The sequence below is a fragment of the Pan troglodytes genome, chromosome 6 (assembly GCF_028858775.2).
Source record: "Pan troglodytes isolate AG18354 chromosome 6, NHGRI_mPanTro3-v2.0_pri, whole genome shotgun sequence".
Lineage (NCBI taxonomy): Eukaryota > Metazoa > Chordata > Mammalia > Primates > Hominidae > Pan > Pan troglodytes.
The window spans coordinates 137,846,931-137,869,110 of NC_072404.2; the positions used below are offsets into that span (position 1 = coordinate 137,846,931).

General features: G+C 34.4%; 1 protein-coding gene across 11 annotated transcripts in view; it reads right to left on the bottom strand.

Annotated features, from left to right (window-relative positions):
• Nucleotides 1–22,180, bottom strand: part of CADPS2 (calcium dependent secretion activator 2) — a 567,091-nt gene that overhangs the window by 117,886 nt on the left and 427,025 nt on the right. For all 11 annotated transcript variants that reach the window (XM_009454114.5, XM_001146755.6, XM_054687681.2 and 8 more), the window contains exons 14-16: nt 14,200–14,301; nt 4,367–4,430; nt 1,193–1,316 (exon numbers count right to left, since the gene is read on the bottom strand). In XM_009454114.5, coding sequence (XP_009452389.2) covers nt 1,193–1,316; nt 4,367–4,430; nt 14,200–14,301 — 290 coding nt within the window. The remainder of the gene's footprint in view (nt 1–1,192; nt 1,317–4,366; nt 4,431–14,199; nt 14,302–22,180) is intronic.

Consider the following 22,180-nt stretch of genomic DNA (forward strand, 5'->3'; position numbering starts at 1 on the left):
GTTTATCTTCCACTTTCCCCGAATGATCAAATGTTCATTGCTTTTGCTTTAACACAACATGATATCATAATTAATGAAGTTAAAATGGTAACTAAGGAGGTTTCATGTTGTTACTCTCGTGATATAATATTGGTTGCTATGGTGATGAGATGGCTTTTTTGTTAATCACTCAGGAGGTTGGTTATCGTATGCTTGTTAGAAAGCTTGACCAGATTTGGAGAGAAGAAAGGAATAATAACACAAACAATTATCATCAATCTTTTTCCGTACCTGAATTTTGGTAAAACTATACTAATATCAACTGCTTCATAAATCTATGATTCCTTGAGTACCATTTTATATAAAAAGTTACTAAAATTTTATAAAGGATTATTTACTTTTATTTTCAGGTAAGAAACTTTTATTTTCAGATAAGTATTTAACATTAACTGCATTTTTTCCCTCTATTAGTTAATCCTTCATGTATTATTATGTAAGCCAGTTTTATGACAATTTGAGCAAAAAATGTGAGGCCTGTTACTTTTAATTACATAAATTAATGTTGTTGAATAAAATTGTTGAATAAAAGCTGATTTTGTGACTTTGCCACAAATTCCAATCTACTTATTTCTAAACATTTAAAAAATTAGTATCCTTAATGAATAAAGCCTGAAGAAAGAAAAAAAAAAAAAAAGCACAGTTCTCTCAAGAGATCTAATCTTTCAAATGCATCAATACATTGCAAGCAATTAAAAACCGAAGGAAGTTCTATGAGTTTATTTCAGCCCTCAATAATCAACAAGTTTCTTTTTTGAGTGATACTGCAGAACAGAAAATAAAATTACATAATACTACAGTGTTACTGATCAGGAAAGATTTTGCTGCCTATAGTTTAAATGTTAGACATACTTACAGTACTGCCAAAAAATACAACCCATGAAAACACCTTTTGGTTTTTTCAAAACTCAAAATAAGAACAAAGGACAACTTAAGCACGAATCCTGGGTCTTTCATTCAAGCAGAGTCCCAGGAGGCATATTAAAGCAATGAATAGGAAAAAGCTCTTCAGTTCACCAGCTGAGATTTTAATGAGACATTTCCCTTTGCCATGGCACAGGATTGTTCAGGAAAGGAAAGGACTTCTCAGAGAAAATTCAGTTAATAGGCATTGTTGGCTCTCACTGCCACTTCGACAATTGCTCACTGCACTGACCTTCTATTTTGGCATATTCTGTGAGTCTAGTGTAATTGATCAAGGCAGCTTTCTCGAGACATTTTCTGACCACTTTCTTCACCTCTTCTGCTGGTATGGGAGTGGCAATATCTTTCATTAAAACCTAGAGAGAGAGGAAGTGGAAGGGTGAGGGGCAGGGTTGGGGATAGACAGACGGAAGAAAAAAGACAGATGTTGCATAAAATAAATACTAAAGACAAATTACACAAATTGCCCTTGATCTGACTATTACTAGGGAGAGGGGTCCTAGGTAACTTGGGGGGATGTAATGGGTCTGCAATGCACTTCCCAACTGAGAATGTAATCCTCCCACCTTAGCTCCTCCTAAGCCTAATTTATGCATATCAAAACCTCCCCTAGACCAGGTCACCATTCAGTGTGACTGTCACTTTTCTTCCAGGGACCCATGACACCATTAAAGCAGCTGTTTCAGATCAAGATTACAGTTCTCGGGACAAATAATAGTTTGTTTTGCACATCCCTAATTTAAAAGCCTTGAGTCTTTTGAGCAATATGTTTGAGAACAATAACAAAAATTCCAGTAAGAATAAGCATAATCTTCGAGCTCTGAAAAAAAAAATCAAGACCTCTAATCTCACTAAATTTTAATGATTGTGATTTGCTGTGAATACCACAGCAGTGTATTCAAAGAGGGAGAAGGAGACCTCTTTGCCTTAGTGAAATGAATGCTTATGGAGTATCGAATGTTAAAATACAAAAAAACTTTCTATGGTTTTAAAAAATAACTGATTATTCTCTGTTGGGCTCCTAAAATGTGTTTTTGGACTTTTCCTTTAAAAATGTTATTACTGGGCAAGGGGAAAATGCAATTACATCCAGAATTCAAAATGTAATGTATTTATAAACACTGTTACATTGACTCATAATTTTCTTTAAAACCTTCATAGTGATAAAACTGCTCACATTAAGTTTTGATTACACTATTAGTAAAACTATCTTTCTGCATATTTAATGCATTTATTCTTGCTTTACTTTCATTCAGATTACAAAACATATGGCAGAATGTTAATATAGAGAAGACAATGCTTTTGTAAGTGCTCTATTTCTATGTCTTATATTGAAAGGAATATTGAAAGAATATGAAAACATCCATTTCATGCTGTATTATTTCATTCTCTTGTAAGTCAGCCTCAGCACTAAGGATTTTATCATCCCTGATTTATTTAATCATCCAGGTATCAGTGACCTTTGACAACATTTTTTAAAGGCTACTCATTGATGACATTTTAAATATTTTGTTAGGCAAGGTTTTCTTTTTTGAAAATAGCAAACTTTATCATTCTCTCTCTATCAAATTCAATTATTCTGACAAATATTTAGCACTTTAATTAGCACTGCACATTAGACTTTGCAGCCAGAAAAATCCTTTTGTGCATAGTAAAAAATATACATGCACCATTAAATGTGATTATTACTAAACTTTAAGATTAATTTTGTTTCATATGCGGAACCACGAACGTTACTATTATACTTCCCATGGCAACAAACTTTACATAACAAAAATGGCTGTTAAAGTTAGAATGTATATGTCTCCCAGGTAATATTTCATATTATCTGGGAACCAGAAACTTACTTTCTGGCAAAGTACAGGTAAAGGGCTGGCAAATGCAAAAAGGGAGATGCCAACCTCGATTTCCTGCTGCATCCCATGTTCTTCCGAGGTATCATAGGTTTCAAGAATTCACATGCATATTTTTGTTTTACTTTTCAATATCAGTAAGTAAAGAGAAATAAAAATGAAGAAATGACCCTTAACATTTCTGTCTCAATTCAGCAGGAGATGTGATCAGTGACTATAACTGGAATAAAGGTCCCTGTTCATCCTGCCACCTGTCAATGGAGGGCAGGAGGGCATCCTGCCATCACTAAGTCTTCCCTGCTGGGGGGCAGAAAGGAGGCTCTGCCATGGAAACCAGGACATGGAGAAGCTGTATTAGGTACCCACGATGAGATGTTGTTCCAAAAAATAAAGCAATCCTTAAGGATTTTATTTTATTCATAATACCTTAATGAATAGGATGACATGAATACTTTGAAAAATCTGAGTTATGTGCAGCTTTCAGTATTATAAAAATTCTAATAAAACATAATTACAACAATCACATTTCTATCACACAATCCACAATAATCAGGGATAAGACAGGGATATAAAAATAAAATTAATCTGTAATCCTGAGATCTCATTTTAATCATCAGTTCTAGTCCTCATCTCCCAAGTTCTTAAATCACTGAAATGGAGATGTAATATCTGGACAATGTCTTCTCTCTTTGCTTTTTAATAGAGATGCTAATAAACAATATAGTATCTAAAATTAATTCAGCAGAAAATGGACAAGATCAAGTGTTAGAAGTCAATAAATCAGGATTACAATAATCAAATTACGAGCTACAGATGAATCTAGAAATTCATTTTAATTCTGGTAAGAAATGAGAGTTGGCCACATTATTTAACTGTTAGCATCTAACAAGTATATGAATAAAATTACAGACAGATGAAAAAATACTGCTCTTTGAAACTTCAGTTGTCATAAAAATAGGAATAGAGAATATATTTTCCTTAAAAAATGATTTTTTTCACCTGGATTAAAAATCTTGTTTGCTGGTTATTTTGTGGGGGAGAAACATTTCTATAATATGTGAATTCATTTAAGGTAACACATACACTGGAATAATTGAAAGAAATTCTGAGATGAATATTGAATGAATGAAATGATATATTTGTGAATGGTAAATGATAAACTTGTTGGCATGAGGACTACGACAGGTAGAAGTACAAATAAAGTTGGAGGATAATAAAAGACAACTGTAAAGTCTGAGAAGCAAAAACAATTATTCTTAACTGAAAAAAAAAGTATTTCATGAGGGAAGTAAAGAGGTAGGAAAAATGATTACTACCAAAAAGATGCCATAATATGAGGATAGGATTTCAGTGTGAGGCTTCAGAAAGGCTTCAGGGAGAATGAAGTGCTGTAGACAGAGTCTGAATGTAGTAAGAAAAGGTGAGAAACTCATGAATTGTGATGGAATCAGTAGAGAGCATAGAATAATGGGGTCTGTCTCCCTAGTTCAATAACTAAAATACACAGCAACTGAGAAAGCAAATAGTATTTATAAAGTAATGTTCAAACATACCCTTTCAAGTAATGAAAGTGTAGCTTTTAGAGCACCTTCAGGTCGTCCAAAGGGAAAACAGTATCTTTAAAAACAAAAGAAAGAACAAAAGAGTCAAACATTTAATACCCAAGACTGCTAAATAATTCCTGCTTGTATTACTTGGCATTAATGAAGAACCATGAAACAAACAGAAAATATTATAGCATGAACTCATCCAGGGAAATTTTAACTATTAAAAGTTTACCTAACCCTAGGATTTCAAAGACTTAAACAATAAAAGTATAAGCTGTGATGAAAAAGGTTTTAAACGTTTTGATGATACTTGTTTTAAAAGAATACAGTAAATAAAAGAACCTCAAGGGTCATGAGTAAAGCGATAATATGCATTCTGCAATAATTTCTTGTTGAAGAATTGTTATTCAAGTTCTAAGAGAAAATGAAATAATTTCCCTCATTTCCTCCTATGGCTACTTGTGGTTTAGGGTGGCCACATATACCACAGCAAGATTCCAGCTCTTTACTTTGCTGACATTTGCCTGTCTACCATGATGTCTAATTTTCTACCTCCCCATACAATACACATAAACCCTCTGCAGTTCTTTTGAATACAGTCATTTGTCCCAAATATTTCTAGTTCTACATATTCCTACTGCACACCAACAAATGGAGGACAGGTCATGGGGATGTTCTGAAATCAGTGTCAGACAAGGCTGGAGAGTGAGTGGGCTACTCAGAATTTCATGGCTACCTGATGGTAACAGGTTTATTGCTCTTTACCAGGGGGTCCTGCTTCAGGTCAATTTCCACTTAAACAATACTGAACATCAGGGCCATTTCATCTTTTTGGAGCTCCTTGCTTTGTTGAACCAGATTCAGCAAAGTGCCTCCTCCCAGGACTGCAGTTCCCACCTCAGGATCAAGTGCTACAGGCAGCTGGGCTGTACTTAGGATGGCACCTTGTCTGACTTAGAAATCTGCAAACTAATAACTTGGAAAGAAGTTTATGTATCTCCATGTCCTTTTGCACAAATCAGGCACTTAGTGGACATATTTTCTCAGATATAATAAAATTATATTTCTCACACCATGATTTAAACATATTTCCCCCAAAAGCACATATGTTAAGTTTAACTTGTTTTATACAACTATTTTTTAATAGAAGGGATTGATTTCTCCTTTTTAAAACAAAACAGCAGTTTAATTTATATTAGGATTGGATTTTATATTCGTGAAACTTTCATTAGTCTCACACAGATGCAAATAAATGTTATATAAATCTAGTCACTCAAGTTTTTTTTTAACAGAATATCACATTTATCATTGTATTTACTGCTAAAAATGTCCTTTCTTAATCTTGCTGCTACATACTCTGCTACTCTCCACCCACACGCACAAGAAAGCCATAACCAATTTATTTTGATAGTTTCTTCTGTGCAGTGGTGCTTTTAAGAGCATTAGCAAATTAGCAAAGTACCTTTAATCATTTTGTATATTATAAACCTTAATCCACGTTTAAATAAAACACAAATTGGGTTCTTGTAGTCCCCTCCCCCTGCTTAATCTTTTCAGTGTATTTGCATAATCCATCCATTGTCTTCCCTATTGTTTATTTCCATTAACCTGTGGGTGACACATTTTATGAATGGAATGTTACTGATCCCCAGATTACATTTAGCATTTCAGGGCTCTGAGGTCCCACTGGGTATGTTCTAAATTAGCATTAGCTGCCCATGATGTGTAAATAATTCAACACATTTACGGAGTACAAGTAATCCTGAATCAATAAAGTACAGAAAATAACTACATAGAAGCTTAATTAATCTTTACAAAACAAGTTTTAAAAGAAGAGAAGCATTTTGTTCTGCCTTTCAGGCTAAATATTTTGGGTTTTTACCACTCTGGCAGCTCTATAACAGCAAAGCAAAGTGGAAAACATTCAATTATCAAATAAAATTCAGCCACATTATATACCTAACATGAATAAACTGAAGTCAACCTTATTCCCATTTTGGCAAATTAATTGCACAGATAAATAAACCAGCACAGATTTATCTTATAATTAAGCCCTTTTTGTTCCCTATTTTTAAATACAGTATTTTTTTTTTTTTTACCAAAGTGATATATACACATAGTTTAAAGAGGAAACTTCTTTTATCTTTTTTTTTTTTTTTTAATGAAAACCAGAAATCCTTTATGTCAGTTCCAGTTTCTGCTTTCTACAAAAAAAAAAAAAAAATGCTGTCAACTTTTAGCTGATTCTTTTGGTATTTAAACTTTATATCCTTCAATTGTGCATTAATATTTTTACTTCTTGACTTTTCAATTTTAAATATTATCCTACTAACTTTCCACTACGGAAGAGAAGTATGTAGCCTTCATTTGTTTCAGGAACTGCACATATTTAAAATATATGGTTTGGTTAAGTTTTGACATACGCATATACTTGTGACTATAATCAAGTTAACTCATGGCCTGCAAGTCTTCCCCCCAGACCACAGGCAACTACTCATTTCCTTGCTATAATTTTGATTAGTTTGTATGTCTAGAATTTTAAGTAAGAGGAAATGTACAGTATTTACTTTTGTGGGTCTGATTTCTTTCACTTAGCATAGTTATCTTGATATTTATTCATGCTGTTGTATATATTAAGAGTTCATTCCTTTTTATTGGTGGGTAGTATTCCATTGCATGGCATACACTGTGTATCTATTCCTTGCTGATGGTCATTTGGCTTTCATAGTTTGGCTACTATGAATAATGTTGGTATGAGCAATCATATAAAAGTCTGTGTGGACACATGCTTCCATTTCTCTTGGGAAAATACCTAGGAATGGAATGGCTGGGTCATATGATAAATGTTTAAATTTTTAAGAATCTGCCAAGTTATTTTCCAAAGTAGGTTGTAGCATTTTATATTCCTACCAACAGCATATAAGAGTTCCAGTTTCTCCACAACTGTGCCAACACTTGTTATGTTCAGTTTTTGTTTTGTTTGGAATTTAACTATACCACTAAGTATGCAGTGGTATCTAACTATGGTTTCAAATTGCAATTCCCTGTTGAATAATGACGTTGAGCATCTTTCCATATGCCTTTTTGTATAATATTCCTTTGGTGAAGTATCTGTTAAAACAATTTTTTAAATTGGGTTAATATTTTATAATTAAACTTTAAAAGTTTTATATATTCTGAATAAAAGTTTACTGTGGGATGTGCGTTGTCTAAATACTTTCTCCTATTCTGCAACTTAACTTTTTATTCTAACAATGTCTTTGGACGATTGAAAGTTCTCAATTTTGAGGAAGTTCAAGGTAACATTTTTTTCCATTTATGAATTATGATTTTTATGTTTTATTTAAGAATCTTTGCCTAGCCCAAAGACACAGATTTTTCACCCAAGTTTTCTAGGTCTACCTATTTTGAGTTAACTTTTGTATTATGGGTGAGGTATGAATTGAGGTCAATAGTTTGCATTTGAATATCCAATAGTTCCAGTAGCATCTATCGGAAAAAAGTATACTTTGCAAATTGCCCTTGAACACTCACTGAAAATCAACAGACCATATATGTGTGTGAGTCTACTTTTGGACTTTCAATAGCATACTATCTTGATTACTGTCACATTACAAATTTTGAAATCAGTGTTAACATTCCGACGTTGTCCTTTTTAAAAGTTATTTTTGCTATGGTAAATTCTTTGCATTTACATGTAAATTCTATTATCAGGTTAATTTCTAAAAAACAATCATACTGGGATTTTGACTGAAATAGCCTTGGATCCATAGGTCAATTTAGAGAGAATTGACAACAATATTGAGTCTTCTGGCCAATGAGTACAGTATCTCTCCTTCTATTTAGGTTTTCTTTAATTTTTCTCAGCAATACTTTATACTATTCAGTGTACATGTTTTACACATCTTTCATCAGGTTGATCCCAAAGTATTTCATATTTTTTGTTGTTATTGTAAATGATATTATTTAATTTCAATTTCTGATTGTTGCCAGTATATAGAAATATATTAATATTTATATATTTATCACAGGGTGTGGTGGCTCATTCCTGTAATCCCAGTATTTTGGGACGCCCAGGCAGGAAGATCTCTTGAGCCTAAGAATTTAAGAGTAGCCCTGGGCAACATAGGGAGATCCCATCTCTGTAAAAGAAAATATTATCTGCACATGGTGGCATGTGCCTGTGGTCCCAGCTACTTGGGATGCTGAGGTGGGAGGATCGCTTGAGCCTGGGAAGTTGAGGCTGCAGTGAGCAGTGATCACACCTCTGCACTCCAGCCCTGAGACAGGGCGACAGAGTAAGACCCTGTCTCAAAAAAATTATCTAGGATTCTGCAACTTAAATATTGGAGTGGAATTTTTTAGATTCGGTAAGATTTTCTACTCAGATAATCATGTTACTTGCAAATAAAGATAGTTTTTCTTCTTCCTTTCCAATTTGGATGACTTCAAAAAATTTGTTTTTTTCAGAATCAATGCACTACCTAGACCATTTGCGACAATTTTGAACATAAGAAGTGAGAGCAGACATCCTTGCCTTTTTATTTTAGGTAGAAAACATTCAATCTTTTACCATTAAGTATGTTAGCCATAGGTCTACATCCATGCCCTCAACTGGTTGTATATAACATATAGTAACAATAGTCCTTCTAATACATTTGGTTCACTAATTCTATATTTTGTGTCTTCTCAGTTTTGCTTGGTTGGCTTTTTAATCCTCTTCATTGATCATATTTTACTATTTTTCTATATACTTAAAATTTTTTCACCAGATGCTGGGGATAGTTTTGTCTTGTTGATGTCTAGATATTTTTGTATTCCTTTAAATATGCTTGATCTCTGTATTCAGGAATGCTCTTAAATTACCTGGAAACAGTTTGACCTATTTGAATCTTGATTTTAATCCCCATTAGGTGATATCAGAGTTGTGTTAATTTTTTTCCCATGGCTGAAGCAAAACCTAACGAGTACTCTATAGATTATAGTACTCTACTGATAACCCATGAGTTGGTTTTCCACTCTGGGTAATGAAAACTAGAACTACCCCTGGTCCTGTGTGTTAGCATTAGAGATTCCCCCCATAAGCCTTTCCTGTGGTTCTTTGCCAGACTTTGGATAGTTTCCTCACATATATGAAATGATCAATACTTAACAGGAGACTCCAGGGAATCATTTGCAAATAGCTGTAGCTCTCTCCTCTCTCTCCTTTAGACCTCTGGCCTGAAATCTCTGGCTACCTTGGCCTCCCTGGAATTCCAGCTCTGCCTCTTCAAGTCAGAGAGTCCACTAGGCTCTACCTAGGTTCCTCCTTTCTGGATCATGGCCTGGAAATGCTCTTCTGTCAGTAAGCAGGTGCAACTAAAGGGCTTACTTCATTTCTTTTCCATTTCTCAGGAATCACTTTCATTGCTTTATGTTTAATGTCTTGAAAATATTTTTTCCCATTTTTGGGGCCTTTTTAAATTGTTTTGGGTGGGAGGCTAAATATAATCCCCTGCTGCTCCATCTTGGACATAAGTAGCTCCCTCTTTTTTTTTTTTTTTTGACCACATTCCCCCACTATAAACAAAATTCCTGTCCCTTCCTTACTTCTAATATAGTTAGATCATTTTGCAGGGGTTAGATCTAAATTCAGTATCTACATTACATTAGTTATGAGAATGTTCTAGACAACTGAGATGCAGTATTTTCTATGATTACTTTCCATGCCTTGCTCAATAGTTTGTTCATAATTCATACTTATATTTGTTTTTGATGTCCTCTCTTTATATACTTAATCTAACACAATTCCAAATTCTAGTAAAAAAGTAGTACAATCTAATTAATACAACTCCAAACTCTATTCCAAGTGGGCAAATATCTTAACATGTCAAAATATGTTTTATCAATTTAATCTATGTTGAAGCATTTTCTGACATGCTCCAGTCAGAACTGATTGCTCTCTAAAATCAACTGTCACTTTGAGGGTCTCAATTAACCATCACTCTAGGGACACCTTTCTCTCTCTCATGTTGATTTCTTGTTTCAGGGATTTTTTTTTTTTTGAGACACAGTGTCACTCCATCACCTAGGCTGGAGTGCAGTCAGGCGATCTCGGCTCACTGCAGCCTCTGCCTCCTAGGTTCAAGCAATTTTCATGACTCAGCCTCCCAAGTAACCGGGACTACAGGAGCTCACCACCATGACCAGCTAATTTTGTATTTTTCGTAGAAACAGGGTTTTACCATGTTGGCCAGGCTGGTCTCAAACTCCTAACCTCAAGTATGTCACCCACCTCAGCCTCCCAAAATGTTGGGATTACAAGTGTGAGCCACTGCACCCAGCCGGTTTCAGGGATCTTAGATCCTCTTTGTTTCCCCCTGGTTTTGGTAAATTCTACAATTCACCAAAGGGAATATAAAAGGAACATTTTTTTTAGTGCATGTCTAAAAATATCATTATTCTACCATCACTGTTAATAGAAACTATTGCTGGTATAGAATTCTAGGTTGGAAATGATAGTTTCTCAGAATTATGAAGTTACTGTTTTCCAGATATCAGTATTGCTCCTCACATCAAAATGAAAGTTGAAGAAAAGGATCTTTTAAAGTTTTGTTCACTGTCTGACACAAAGTAGGAGCTCAATAAATATTTGTAGAATAAATCAATGTTGAGAAGTCATTCTAACTCATTGTATAAAATCTGGTTTCTCTTTCTGGAAGATCTTAGGATTTTTTAATCCTTAAGTTTCTGAAAATTCATGAAATGTACTTATAAAACCATCAGCTCTCATGAGACTCGCTCATTATCATGAGAACAGCATGGGGAAACCTCCCCTACCATCCAATTACCTCCACCTGGTCCCACCCTTGACAAACGGGGATTATTACAATTCAAGGTGAGATTTGGGTGGGGACACAGAACCAAACCATATCAGGAATTGTATAGTACATATTTAGAGAAATTATCCAAAGATGATGTGTGTATAAGAGAAATAGAGAAACAAAACTTTAAGAGAGGACAGGAAACTAAAATGATACTAATACAAAATGAATACAATAAATGACGTGGACATCCCTGTCCACTACTATGTAGTTGTAGTTTTTGGGTGGTAGTGTGGGGAATTGAAGTCCCTTGGTGAGTGGCTCTGATTAGTCTAACTCAATATAGCAATCCCATGTCCATGTCAGCGACTGATTGAGGCATCCCGGCCAGAGAACTTCTCTGGCCACTGGTTTTGGTTCAAAACCAGGCTCATGAGATATAAAAAATAGTTTGCTAGGATCTTCTAAGGAAACTTTTTATGATCTTAAGAGAAGACTACAGAAAAATATAGCTTCTACGACTTCCTTTGAACACTGGCATATATGAATATGAGGCCAAGAAATTCTGTAGGCTTAACGGCTAAGGTGTGAGATAAAGAAAAAAAAATTAATAAATTATGTTATCTTACTACTAGTCTGGGGATGAAGCTATCCCATGAAAGAGAATAGCAATGTGAGAATCACAAAGAAAGAGAGCTGTGGCTACTGAATAAAGCTTGTCTTAAAGCTTGCCTGCTCGAGACCTGCAGGCAAGTGAGCATGCAAATTTATTTATTGTTTAAAACAGTTCGAAGCAGGATTTCTATTGCTTGCAGTTGAAATCATTGATATAATAATGGGGACTTATTCAGTTACTAATATAGATATCTAAAATGATGGCTGGGTCTCAACGGTAGCAAAAAAGAGGGAAATTACACTGATTTTCATTGAAAGATACATAAAATACATTTAAAGGATTCTATACAACCTAGGAGACAACACTTTTTTTTGTTTGTTTTTGTTTTTTTGAGACAGAGTGTTGTCATCCAAGCTGGAGTGCAGTGGTGTAATCAGAGCTCACTGTAGCATTGACTTCCCAGGCTCAAGTGATCCTCCCACATCAGCCTCTGGAGTAGCTGGGACCACAGGCACATACCACCACACCCAGATAATTTTTTTGTTTTTCTTTTTTGTAGAGATGGTGTCTCGCTACGTTGCCTAGGCTGGTCTTGAACTCCTGGGCTCAAGCAACCTTCCCTCCTAAAGTGCTGGGATTATAGGTTTGAGCCACCACACCTGGTTAAGGCAATGCTTTCAACAACAGCAAATGCAGAAACACATCTCTACAACTGCAAAATAATTTTTTATGTCTTCATTTTGTTTGTAAACTCAAAATCATTTCAGGCAGAGAATTCAATCTTAACTCTGTAAGTTGAATTCAGCTATGCTATCTGCAACAGTGTTTCCTAATGTAAATTTACTGGCCTTTTTGGGCAGAATATTTCTCCACTGTGGGATTGTCTCATGTACTGCACTTTTAAACCCAGCACTAAATGACTGTCCCTACCCCTGGTTATCATGACAATGAAAATCGTACCTCATTCACTTACTCTAAGGTAGTGCTACTAGCCCCAGTTGAAAAATCACTAATGTAGGCGAATAGATTCATAGTATATACTATGAGATTTTCTCCTTTCAATATCATTTAAAAAAATCACAGAGTCTAAGACCTTTATATTATCAGGAAACATAACAAAAAAGAATAATAATGAGGCAATAACAGATCAGGAAGAATAAGAAGATAAAGAAACGGAGTCTCAGCATGGTCATACAGCATTCATATGGTTAAATAAAATATTTTTGTGAACATATTCACTAAGTTTATTTTTTAAATAAGTGCAAATTAAGAGCATATTCACTACGTTTATTTTTTAAATAAGTGCAAAATAAGAGCATATTCACTAAGTTTATTTTTTAAATAAGTTCCAAATCACATGCATGCAACATAGCAGACAGGTTATAAGACACAATACATTATGTGGTGACATTTTATAGGCCTAATAATAAGGGAGAAAAAGAAAATATGTTGGCATATTTCTGTTTTTAATTATTAGGTTCTGTTGAACTAACTATAACCAGGAGAAAAGAAATATTATCAAGGTATTTATCTTTTACTCTGTAAATGTTTGAAATGTTTCTTAGTATTGGTGGCCTCTTTTTTTTTTTTTTTGAGACAAGGTCTCATGCTGTCGTCCAGGCTGGAGTGCAGTGGTGTGATCATAGCTCACTGCAGCCTCGACCTCCCCAGAATCAGGTGATCCTCCCACCTCTGCCTCCTGAGCAGCTGAGACTACAGACATGCATCACCATGTCTGGCTGGTTAAGTTTTGTATTTTTTATAGAGATGGGGTTTCACCATTTTGCCCTGTCTGGTATTGAACTCCTGGTCTCAAGTGATCAAACCCACGTGGCCTCCCAAAGTGCTGGGATTACAGGCATGAGACTCTGTGACTGGCTGATAGCTAATTTTTTGAGCAAGGAATGGTGCTAGGTGCTGTGACCTGTGTTCTCAGAGAATGTAAGTAAAAAGATAACTAATGACTTTAAAGACATGTGGGTTAAAAGTGACAAGACAATACTACAGACAATAAATGCTCAAAGACTTCAGAATACTCTCTGCTGGAATAATTGAGAAAGGCTCCACTGTGGAGGTGAGACTTGAGGGCTCCTTACCTGGTAATACAGAGAGCAGGAGGTGAACAGTCACCAGAGCTAGGGGGAAGAGACTATGCAAGAATGAGAAATGCAAAAGGCAAGTAAGAGGTGCAGTAGAATGGATATTGTAGGGGGAATGGCTAGCCTAAATGAATACAGGAGACTGAATGATACGCTGAGAAGCAGACCACAGACTGAAGAATGTGAACCTTACCCTGCAGGCAAGGGAGGGCTACTGATGATCTTGAGTGCTAGTAGAATGATATAATAAACAATTTTTGGGGGAAGTAAGGGTTGAGTAAAGTATGAAAAGAAATATTTATATTAATAAAAAAAATATACCTGAAATGGCTTATCTGATTTTCTAAAAGGGAAGAGAGTCTCTCTTTTATCTCCTCAAATTTTTCTTTTTCTTCCACTGAAACAGTCCCAATTCCATCAGGCCTGAAAAAAAAATCAGAATCAATAATTTATATTGATCGAACATTTACTTTTATATATTTTATACATATGTATATTTAAAAATCCAAGGAAAAGTTCACTGTATACATATTAATTGTGTTTATAGTGGAAATTTACTGGAAATATTTGCAGCCATTTGCTTTATATTTTGACCCAGAATGAATGGAATGAAATTATTCTCTTTTAGACAGCCTTCAAGGTAAAAGATTACAATAAATATATTCCAGATCTACCGAAAACAATGACTAGTCCTTGAAAATGTCAGTGAAAAGTGTTTTACAGTAGTACCAAACATTTGACCAACTAAGTGAAATCCCCTGAATGAAAATATTATTAAAAAATAATGAACGTAAGGTAAAATGTCTTAACTGGTTCTCTTCCAAATAATAATTCAGCTAACACAGAACTGGAGATTTAATTGTCATAAGAAACATAGAAATTTTTGACACATGTAGAAGTTCACTGACCTCTTTTTGTTTGCTTAAATACATGGGCATATGAATAAAAATAAATATTAGAATTAAAATATACAGGGAAGAAAGCAAGCCATGTTTCTTTTCAAGATTTTTGTGTTTAAATATTCCTGTGAAATCAATGTGAGTTTCATCAGAATTTTACAAAGTAGCTATGAAGACTGAAAATAAATCTTATTTTACTAAGATTAGGATTAAAAATGTAAAATATATCAAATAACAGAAATTTAGAATTTATTCTGTATCAATTTAGGTATTCGGTTGTACGGCAACCATCTAAAATTTTGAACATATAAATCTTAACTGTCTTGTTAGTGCAGAGGGAAAAAAAGTATGAATCTCATATTCACTTCAAAACCTGTTTATATATTTTAATAACAAAATAAACCTTTCGCACTTGATAATTAAAAACAATAATTTCCTACCTTATTAGTTTGTTTATTTGTTCATTTACTTTCTGAGACAGAGTTTTGCTCTTGTTGCCCAGGCTGCAGTGCAATGGCACGATCTTGGCTCAGTGCAACCTCCGCCTCCTGGGTTCAAGCAATTCTCCTGCCTCAGCCTCCTGAGTAGCTGGGATTACAGGCACCTGCCACTATGCTTGGCTAATTTTTGTATTCTTAGTAGAGATGGGGTTTCACCATGTTGTTCAGGCTGGTCTGGAACTCCCGACCTCAAGTGATCTGCCCGCCTTGGCCTCCCAAAGCGCTGGGATTACAGGGGTGAGCCACTGTGCCCAGCTTAGCTTATTTCTCTAAAGATTATATTTTAATTCCCAAAGACTTGCACATTTATCATTCCAATGTACTAATTTTAATGGTTATGTATAAAATAGGTAGAAACAGGAATTATTGAAAACAAAGAAAAATAAATGCTTAAAATAACTTTCCTAACAAGATTTTTATTTGTTCCTCTCTATATACATATAATCATATATATGTGTGTGTGTATATATGTTTGATGCTTGTTAACTAGTCAATTAGGATGAAAGCAATTAATTTTAAACTTATACCTGAATTATACTGACATAATGACCTTTCAGTCAAATCAAAGTATCATTTAAGTATGAGATTTTTTTTCCAATATAGAGTACATAATTTTTACTTCAGAGACTCATGTGTTGCTGGAATTTATGCTTTGAAAACATTTCTTACAATTTTTTATTCCTAAATAGGGAAACATTACTTAATTTCATATGCAAAATAATATATCGACCCACATTTATTCCATCTGAATGCATTTTGAATGTTAACTATGGAAAAATTAATGGTCAAATATTAGTCTTTCAAGTATTTTTAGGAAGGAGGAAAAGTCTAACGCATAAATTACAAAGCAGTGCACCATGAGCTAATCCTAATATTTCATATTTATTTAATAATAGATTTTTCACATATTACTTTAGAATCAATCCCCCTTGAGCGAATGTTAATACAACACACAAACTGAAACCTATGAATAATTATGCATTGACAATGATCACAAAAGCTCAACTAGGAAGTTCTATATAAATCATTAATTTGGGAATTTGGGTATTCAGACAAAAACTATACCTAAATTACATTATCATGTAGACAACATACCATAAAGTTATGGGTAATTATTTCACTGAATATCCCTATGCAAATTGATAAAAAGAGCAAATAACTTATCTTCATTATTCTGCTGATTTGACATAATCTTTTGGCTTAGCTACCTGGCAGATGTTATGCGGTTAAATAGGAGTAAACTTTTCTATTTTGTTCAACTGTCAAATGAGATTGTCATCCACAGTGATACTGTAAGTTGTCCTATCATATTAGATTTCACTGAGGCCCACTGTCTGCTTGACAGAATGGAGCCAGGGGGTCAGGTGATGACAAGTGAGAAAGGTAAGTCAGGAGAAGCTCGCTTGTGTCAACCTTCGCTAAGAAAAGAATGTTATACAGAGTGAAGGACCACCATTTTACTGAGTTTATCACTAAATTAGGTACAAATCTGACAGGTTAAATACCACGTTTAGCAATTTGGACTTGCCTTTACACATCCTTATTTTAGAATATATACAAGATTAACTACTGAATATTAGGCATATGAAGCGGCCTTCTATATCTAAATTATTGGTAATAAATGATAACTTTGCAGTAGTCAACTCTAAAGGCAACAGTTCCTCCTACAATAATTCTTCCCGATAAGTGCAAATACTTTCCGTGTCATCAACATCTTGTCACTGTAATTATTAAAACAAACATAATGATGAGCACTTATAGAATTTTAAATACGTGTCTGGTATTTTGTACTGGCTATCTTATATGCAGAATAACATATAAAGCTCACAACAATCCTGTCTCCTTTCCAAAAGAGAAGGCTCCTGAGGCTCAGGGCAGTTAGGTTAATTCCCCAAGGTCACACCGCTGGGAAATGCAGGAGCCTGGACTTGAACCTAGGTCTCTTGCCCTCCAAAGACGGTGCTCTTATCCTTACTCTCTTCCTGCTATATTTTGATAGAAAATAATAACGAGCAATAGAAACCCAATGAAACCATGAAAATTATATTTGAAAAGCAATAATGGAGTATTTTGAATACCCTTACTTACATTAGACATTTTCTATCTGACTTGTCTAAGGTGGAGACGTTAAAAACCAATGACATTTAAAATATAATGCTTGCCATTGAATCAGCAAGTCAGTTAAAGAAGACTGTAAAAAAGGAAGTCCTAAACCTTGCTCTTTCATACATTCTAAAGTATGTTTTTACAAAAGCCTTGAGAGAAATTTAAACCAGTTATATTTTATGAATGTTTGTTTAGTAGACTCAGAGTATTCGAGATTTAAAAATTATCATTTATATAAGCTCAGTTTATAAATTCATTCCTGCCAGCTCTACCTTCAAAATACACCCAGAATGTGACCTTCCCTCACCAAATCCACCACTGATCCACTGATCCCAGCCACTATCTGCTTATCCCTGAGTACGCAGGCAGCCTCTTGGTCTTTCTCCTCCAGCGCTTTCTTTGTCAGAGAACTGGCCACACACTACTCTGAGCCTCTTCAAGCATCGGTCATTATGACAGTATTCCTTGACTCAAATCCTGTAACGGTGGCACACAAGGTAAAAGCCAAAGCCTTTATAATGATGTATGAGCCCCGCTTCCCACAATCTGACCTTATCTACCCCCTCACTTGCCCTGCTCCCCTCCACTCAAGCCATGCTGGCCTCCTAACTAGTCCTCAAACACAGGAAGCAAGCTCCAGGCTCAAGGCCTTTGCAAGTGCTGCTGCTTCTGCCTGAGAGTGCTTTCTCTACACGTACACAAAATCATATATGCACACATGCACACCTGGCTTGCTTGCTCACTTTCTTCTGGTCTCTACTTACATGACTCAGGATTAGTGAGGTTATCTCCAACCATCCTATATGAAAGTGTATTTCCCATTCCCGTAGACCTTTTTCTTTTTTAATAATAATATTTATTAAATAATAATATTTAATAAAAATGTTTTATTGATGGCCACTGTACATATGGCTGCCATCTAACATGATATATTTACCTATTTGGTTACTGTTTGCTTCCTTTGTAATGTATCTCTAGTGCTAGAACACCAGATGGCATATTGTTGATATTTAATGCATATATGCTGAGGAAATGAATGAGTAATATATGCAATATAAAAATATTACTTAAGATGATAAGAATTCATGAATTAGTAATATGACAAATTATTATTACTGCTTATTAGAATTAACAGTATAAATTATTTGGAATTTTTTATTTTTTTATTTTTTTTATTTTTCAGATGGAGTCTCCCTCTGTCACCCAGGCTGGACTGCAGTGGCGCAATTTCAGCTCACTGCAAACTCCACCTCCTGGGTTCAAGCGATTCTCCTGCCTCAGCCTCCCAAGTGGCTGGGATTACAGGTGTGCACCACCACGCCTGGCTAATTTTGTATTTTTAGCAGAGATGAGGTTTCAAGTTGGCCAGGCTGGTCTCGAACTCCTGGCCTCAGGTGATCCACCCTCCTCAGCCTCCCAAAGTGCTGGGATTACAGGCAAGAACCACCATGCCCAGCTTGGAACATTTTTATTATATGATAGCTGGTAAAACAGAAAATTTTGTGAAAAGCAAACAGAAGCAGGAACTGTAGTTAAGTACACTGGGTAAAAAGATCTCTAAAGTTAGTATGTATTCACACTTAGCAGAAAATCTTTAGTGTTTAATTCTATTTTAATTAATAATAAAATAATTTACTTTAAATCTTAAGAATAGAATTTTTCTCCTTAGATATAAATAAACATAATAATGCTGCTTTGACATTGATAAAGATTCTGTTAAAATGTGGTTATTTAAAATTCAAACATAAAAGACAAATTTTCTCATTTGAATGTTAAGTGGGACTTTATGATGATAATTAAATATTAAAGTGGTTCTGATGAGAAGAAAGGGTAGTCTTATGTATCAATATTTAATATTCTCATTTTTTTCTGGGGCCTGTAGTTATTGAAGTTACATGATTTCAATAAAAATAGGGTGCTCTGTGAAAAAGGCTTAATATATGAAAAAATTATAAAACAGATTAAAATAGATACACTTCTTTTAATTACAGATAAAGTCAAAAAAGTTATGACATAAAACTTCTATCTGGTCTTAAACAATAAGCAAGTGAACACCAAGTGCAGTTGTATGTTAATTTATTTCAAAGATTCTTAAAAAACAGAATTTGTACAACAGAACCTTCTGCCACTGAGGCCTGATCTTAACATCTGCCTGTGGGTCACACTCTGTTTTCAGAGAAGCCATCACACACACGTACAACCCCCTGCAAGCTGCATACACATGTGTGCACACAAACACAGACAACACTTTTTGAAAGGCAGATTCATCCAAAAAATAGTTGATAACGCCTCTATATACATATTTTCTTAAATTTCTCCATGAGCTAAGCAATCTTGTAATTTGTGCTATTCATCAATCTGGCAGATTACTGCATTCTAAAACAAACACAAAAACTCTTTTATATACATTGAACATCCCGTCATGATTATCAATTCCTCCTGTAACAAGTGTGACATGAGCTCTAAATTGAAAAAGATATTTTTAAACAAAAAAATCAGGAATGAGAGGAGTAAACAGCATTACTCATCCTAATCCATTTTCTATTATTTCTGACGATATCTGTGGTAAAACAAACTAAAAATTTAGTTTCTATAAAGGTAAAGAACAACTACACTATAGGGTAAGAAATATCTAAGAGAAAAAGGGTACAAAACTGGGCTGTAGAATCAGGCATTTGAGCAGAAGAGAAAATATCAATGAGGAAGACTGCTTAAATATTCAGATCTGTGCAAACCTAGTGCTTTACTTCCCTTGTTTGAACAGTTTGTGTTCACACATTTTATAGATCCCTTTTCCAGTATAATAAAAAATTTCAGGGGTTTGTAACACCAATAAAAACTAATTTTGACATGTTTAATATCCATTCCTTTGGAGTACATTTGAGTAAAGATGAATTAATGGCTGTCAACATTTTCCAAAACACATTGTAAGGAACAATGACCCTCAGGGATGCCAAATATTTTGTAAACAATGCAAATTACACAACCCTTTTGGAGGTTCACAGAACAGTCACAGCATATGAAGGGGTCTGAGAAGCCTGATAGTAAAGAAATCTGTTTAACTTTGTATAAATAGCACTTCCAAAATTATTTAGTCATATCTGCCCACATTCCTCCTGAAAATTCATTATTTAGTGCTGACGAGCATCCGTTCTATTACTTAATGAAAACTATACCATCTTCTAGAGTTATTTTTTCAATCACTTTTATCACCTGCACAGCTTTTAGATATGTGAGGGATAAATGTGTTTATAATCCCTAGGCTTTATAATCTCTAGGACTCTGCACATTGCCTGGTTTACAGTACTTAGCAAGCTTGTGGGTTGAAGAAAGACACCAGGGTTAACACTGTATAGTGAAGTGTGGTTAAATTAATAAGACATTAAATTAAATTAAATGCTCCCCCACCCCATCTCCAACTCATCAGGTAAGTTTGTCCTGGAAATCTGGTGGTTTGTTGTAAAAGATTATTTCACAAGCAATGCATGAGCAAATGACAAAGTTCATGGTGCTTTTGAGTTACTTATAGGCTTCTTTTCACCTGCTTCTGCTACGAGGAATGAGGAATGCATGACATCTTAGCTTCCTCTAGGGAAAGTGAGAAGGGGAGAGACACCTAGAGGGTGGTATTTCTGAATTGTCAATTCTGCCTGCAGCACAGCAGGTAAAAGTCACTTTGCACTTCGTGTATTTCCCACCAATATCCATTTGTGAACAGAATGGAAAGGAGAGGATGTCACAGCACGAGAATAAGAAATGATAAAAGATGATGAGGAAGAAAACAATAATCCCTTCTTTTTTATTTCCTAACCTATAATACCTCCTATTGTTTGAATCAAATGATGTATTACTTGGATGGTCATATATTACACACTCAGTGTCCTTTTACTTCCCCTCTAATTTTAAATATCCAGAAGAAATTAATTGTGTCTTTATATGATCATTGAGATATAAGAAACAGATTTTCTATGAAAAAATATTTTAAAAGATGAAATTCTGAAATATGTTCTTATCTTTTTGCAAACACTCCCCCCTTCCTTGTCTGGATTTTGCACTGCATTCTAATTTCCTTGGATGTTTATTTTAAAAAGAGTAGATACCACTATGGTGAAAGCAATCATCTGACTCTATAAAGATCTAAGATCATATTACTTTGTTTCTGTGTTAGGGTGCTGGTGAATAGGCCAAGGACCAAAACATAATTGATAACTGGCCTCTCCTGGGACCAAACAAACAAATAAGGAAACTTTCTTGGACTAATCCAAACTGAAATCACTGCTGTATATAATTCCAGAATTCAAGAGAAAGAAATACCAAGAGCAATTTAAAATAAAAGTAAAGAGAATTAAGGTTGGTATAGAGGTTCTCTGATATAAATATCACCCTCTGCCCTATAACTAATATTTTTAAAAAACAACATATATTGTAACTAAAGGACTTCATATATATCATACTATGAGAAGAGAAATTTGAAAAATAAAGACCAAAATGAAAATTTCCTATAAATATGCCAACCAGAAATAACTGAAATACTAGTTTGCAAATATAATTATAATTTATTTCTCTAACTCTATAGATGTATTATACATTCTGATTCATAATTTGGTTGTTTTAATGAACTGTAAGCTTTTAAAATATAATTTAAATATTCTAATTTATAATGAAATAATTATATTTCAATATATGGATGTGCCACAATTAATCCAATTATCCATTATTTAGAAATGTAGGCATTTTTCCTCCATTTTTTGCTATCATAGATAGTGCTTCAATAATTAATCTTATACTATATATGTT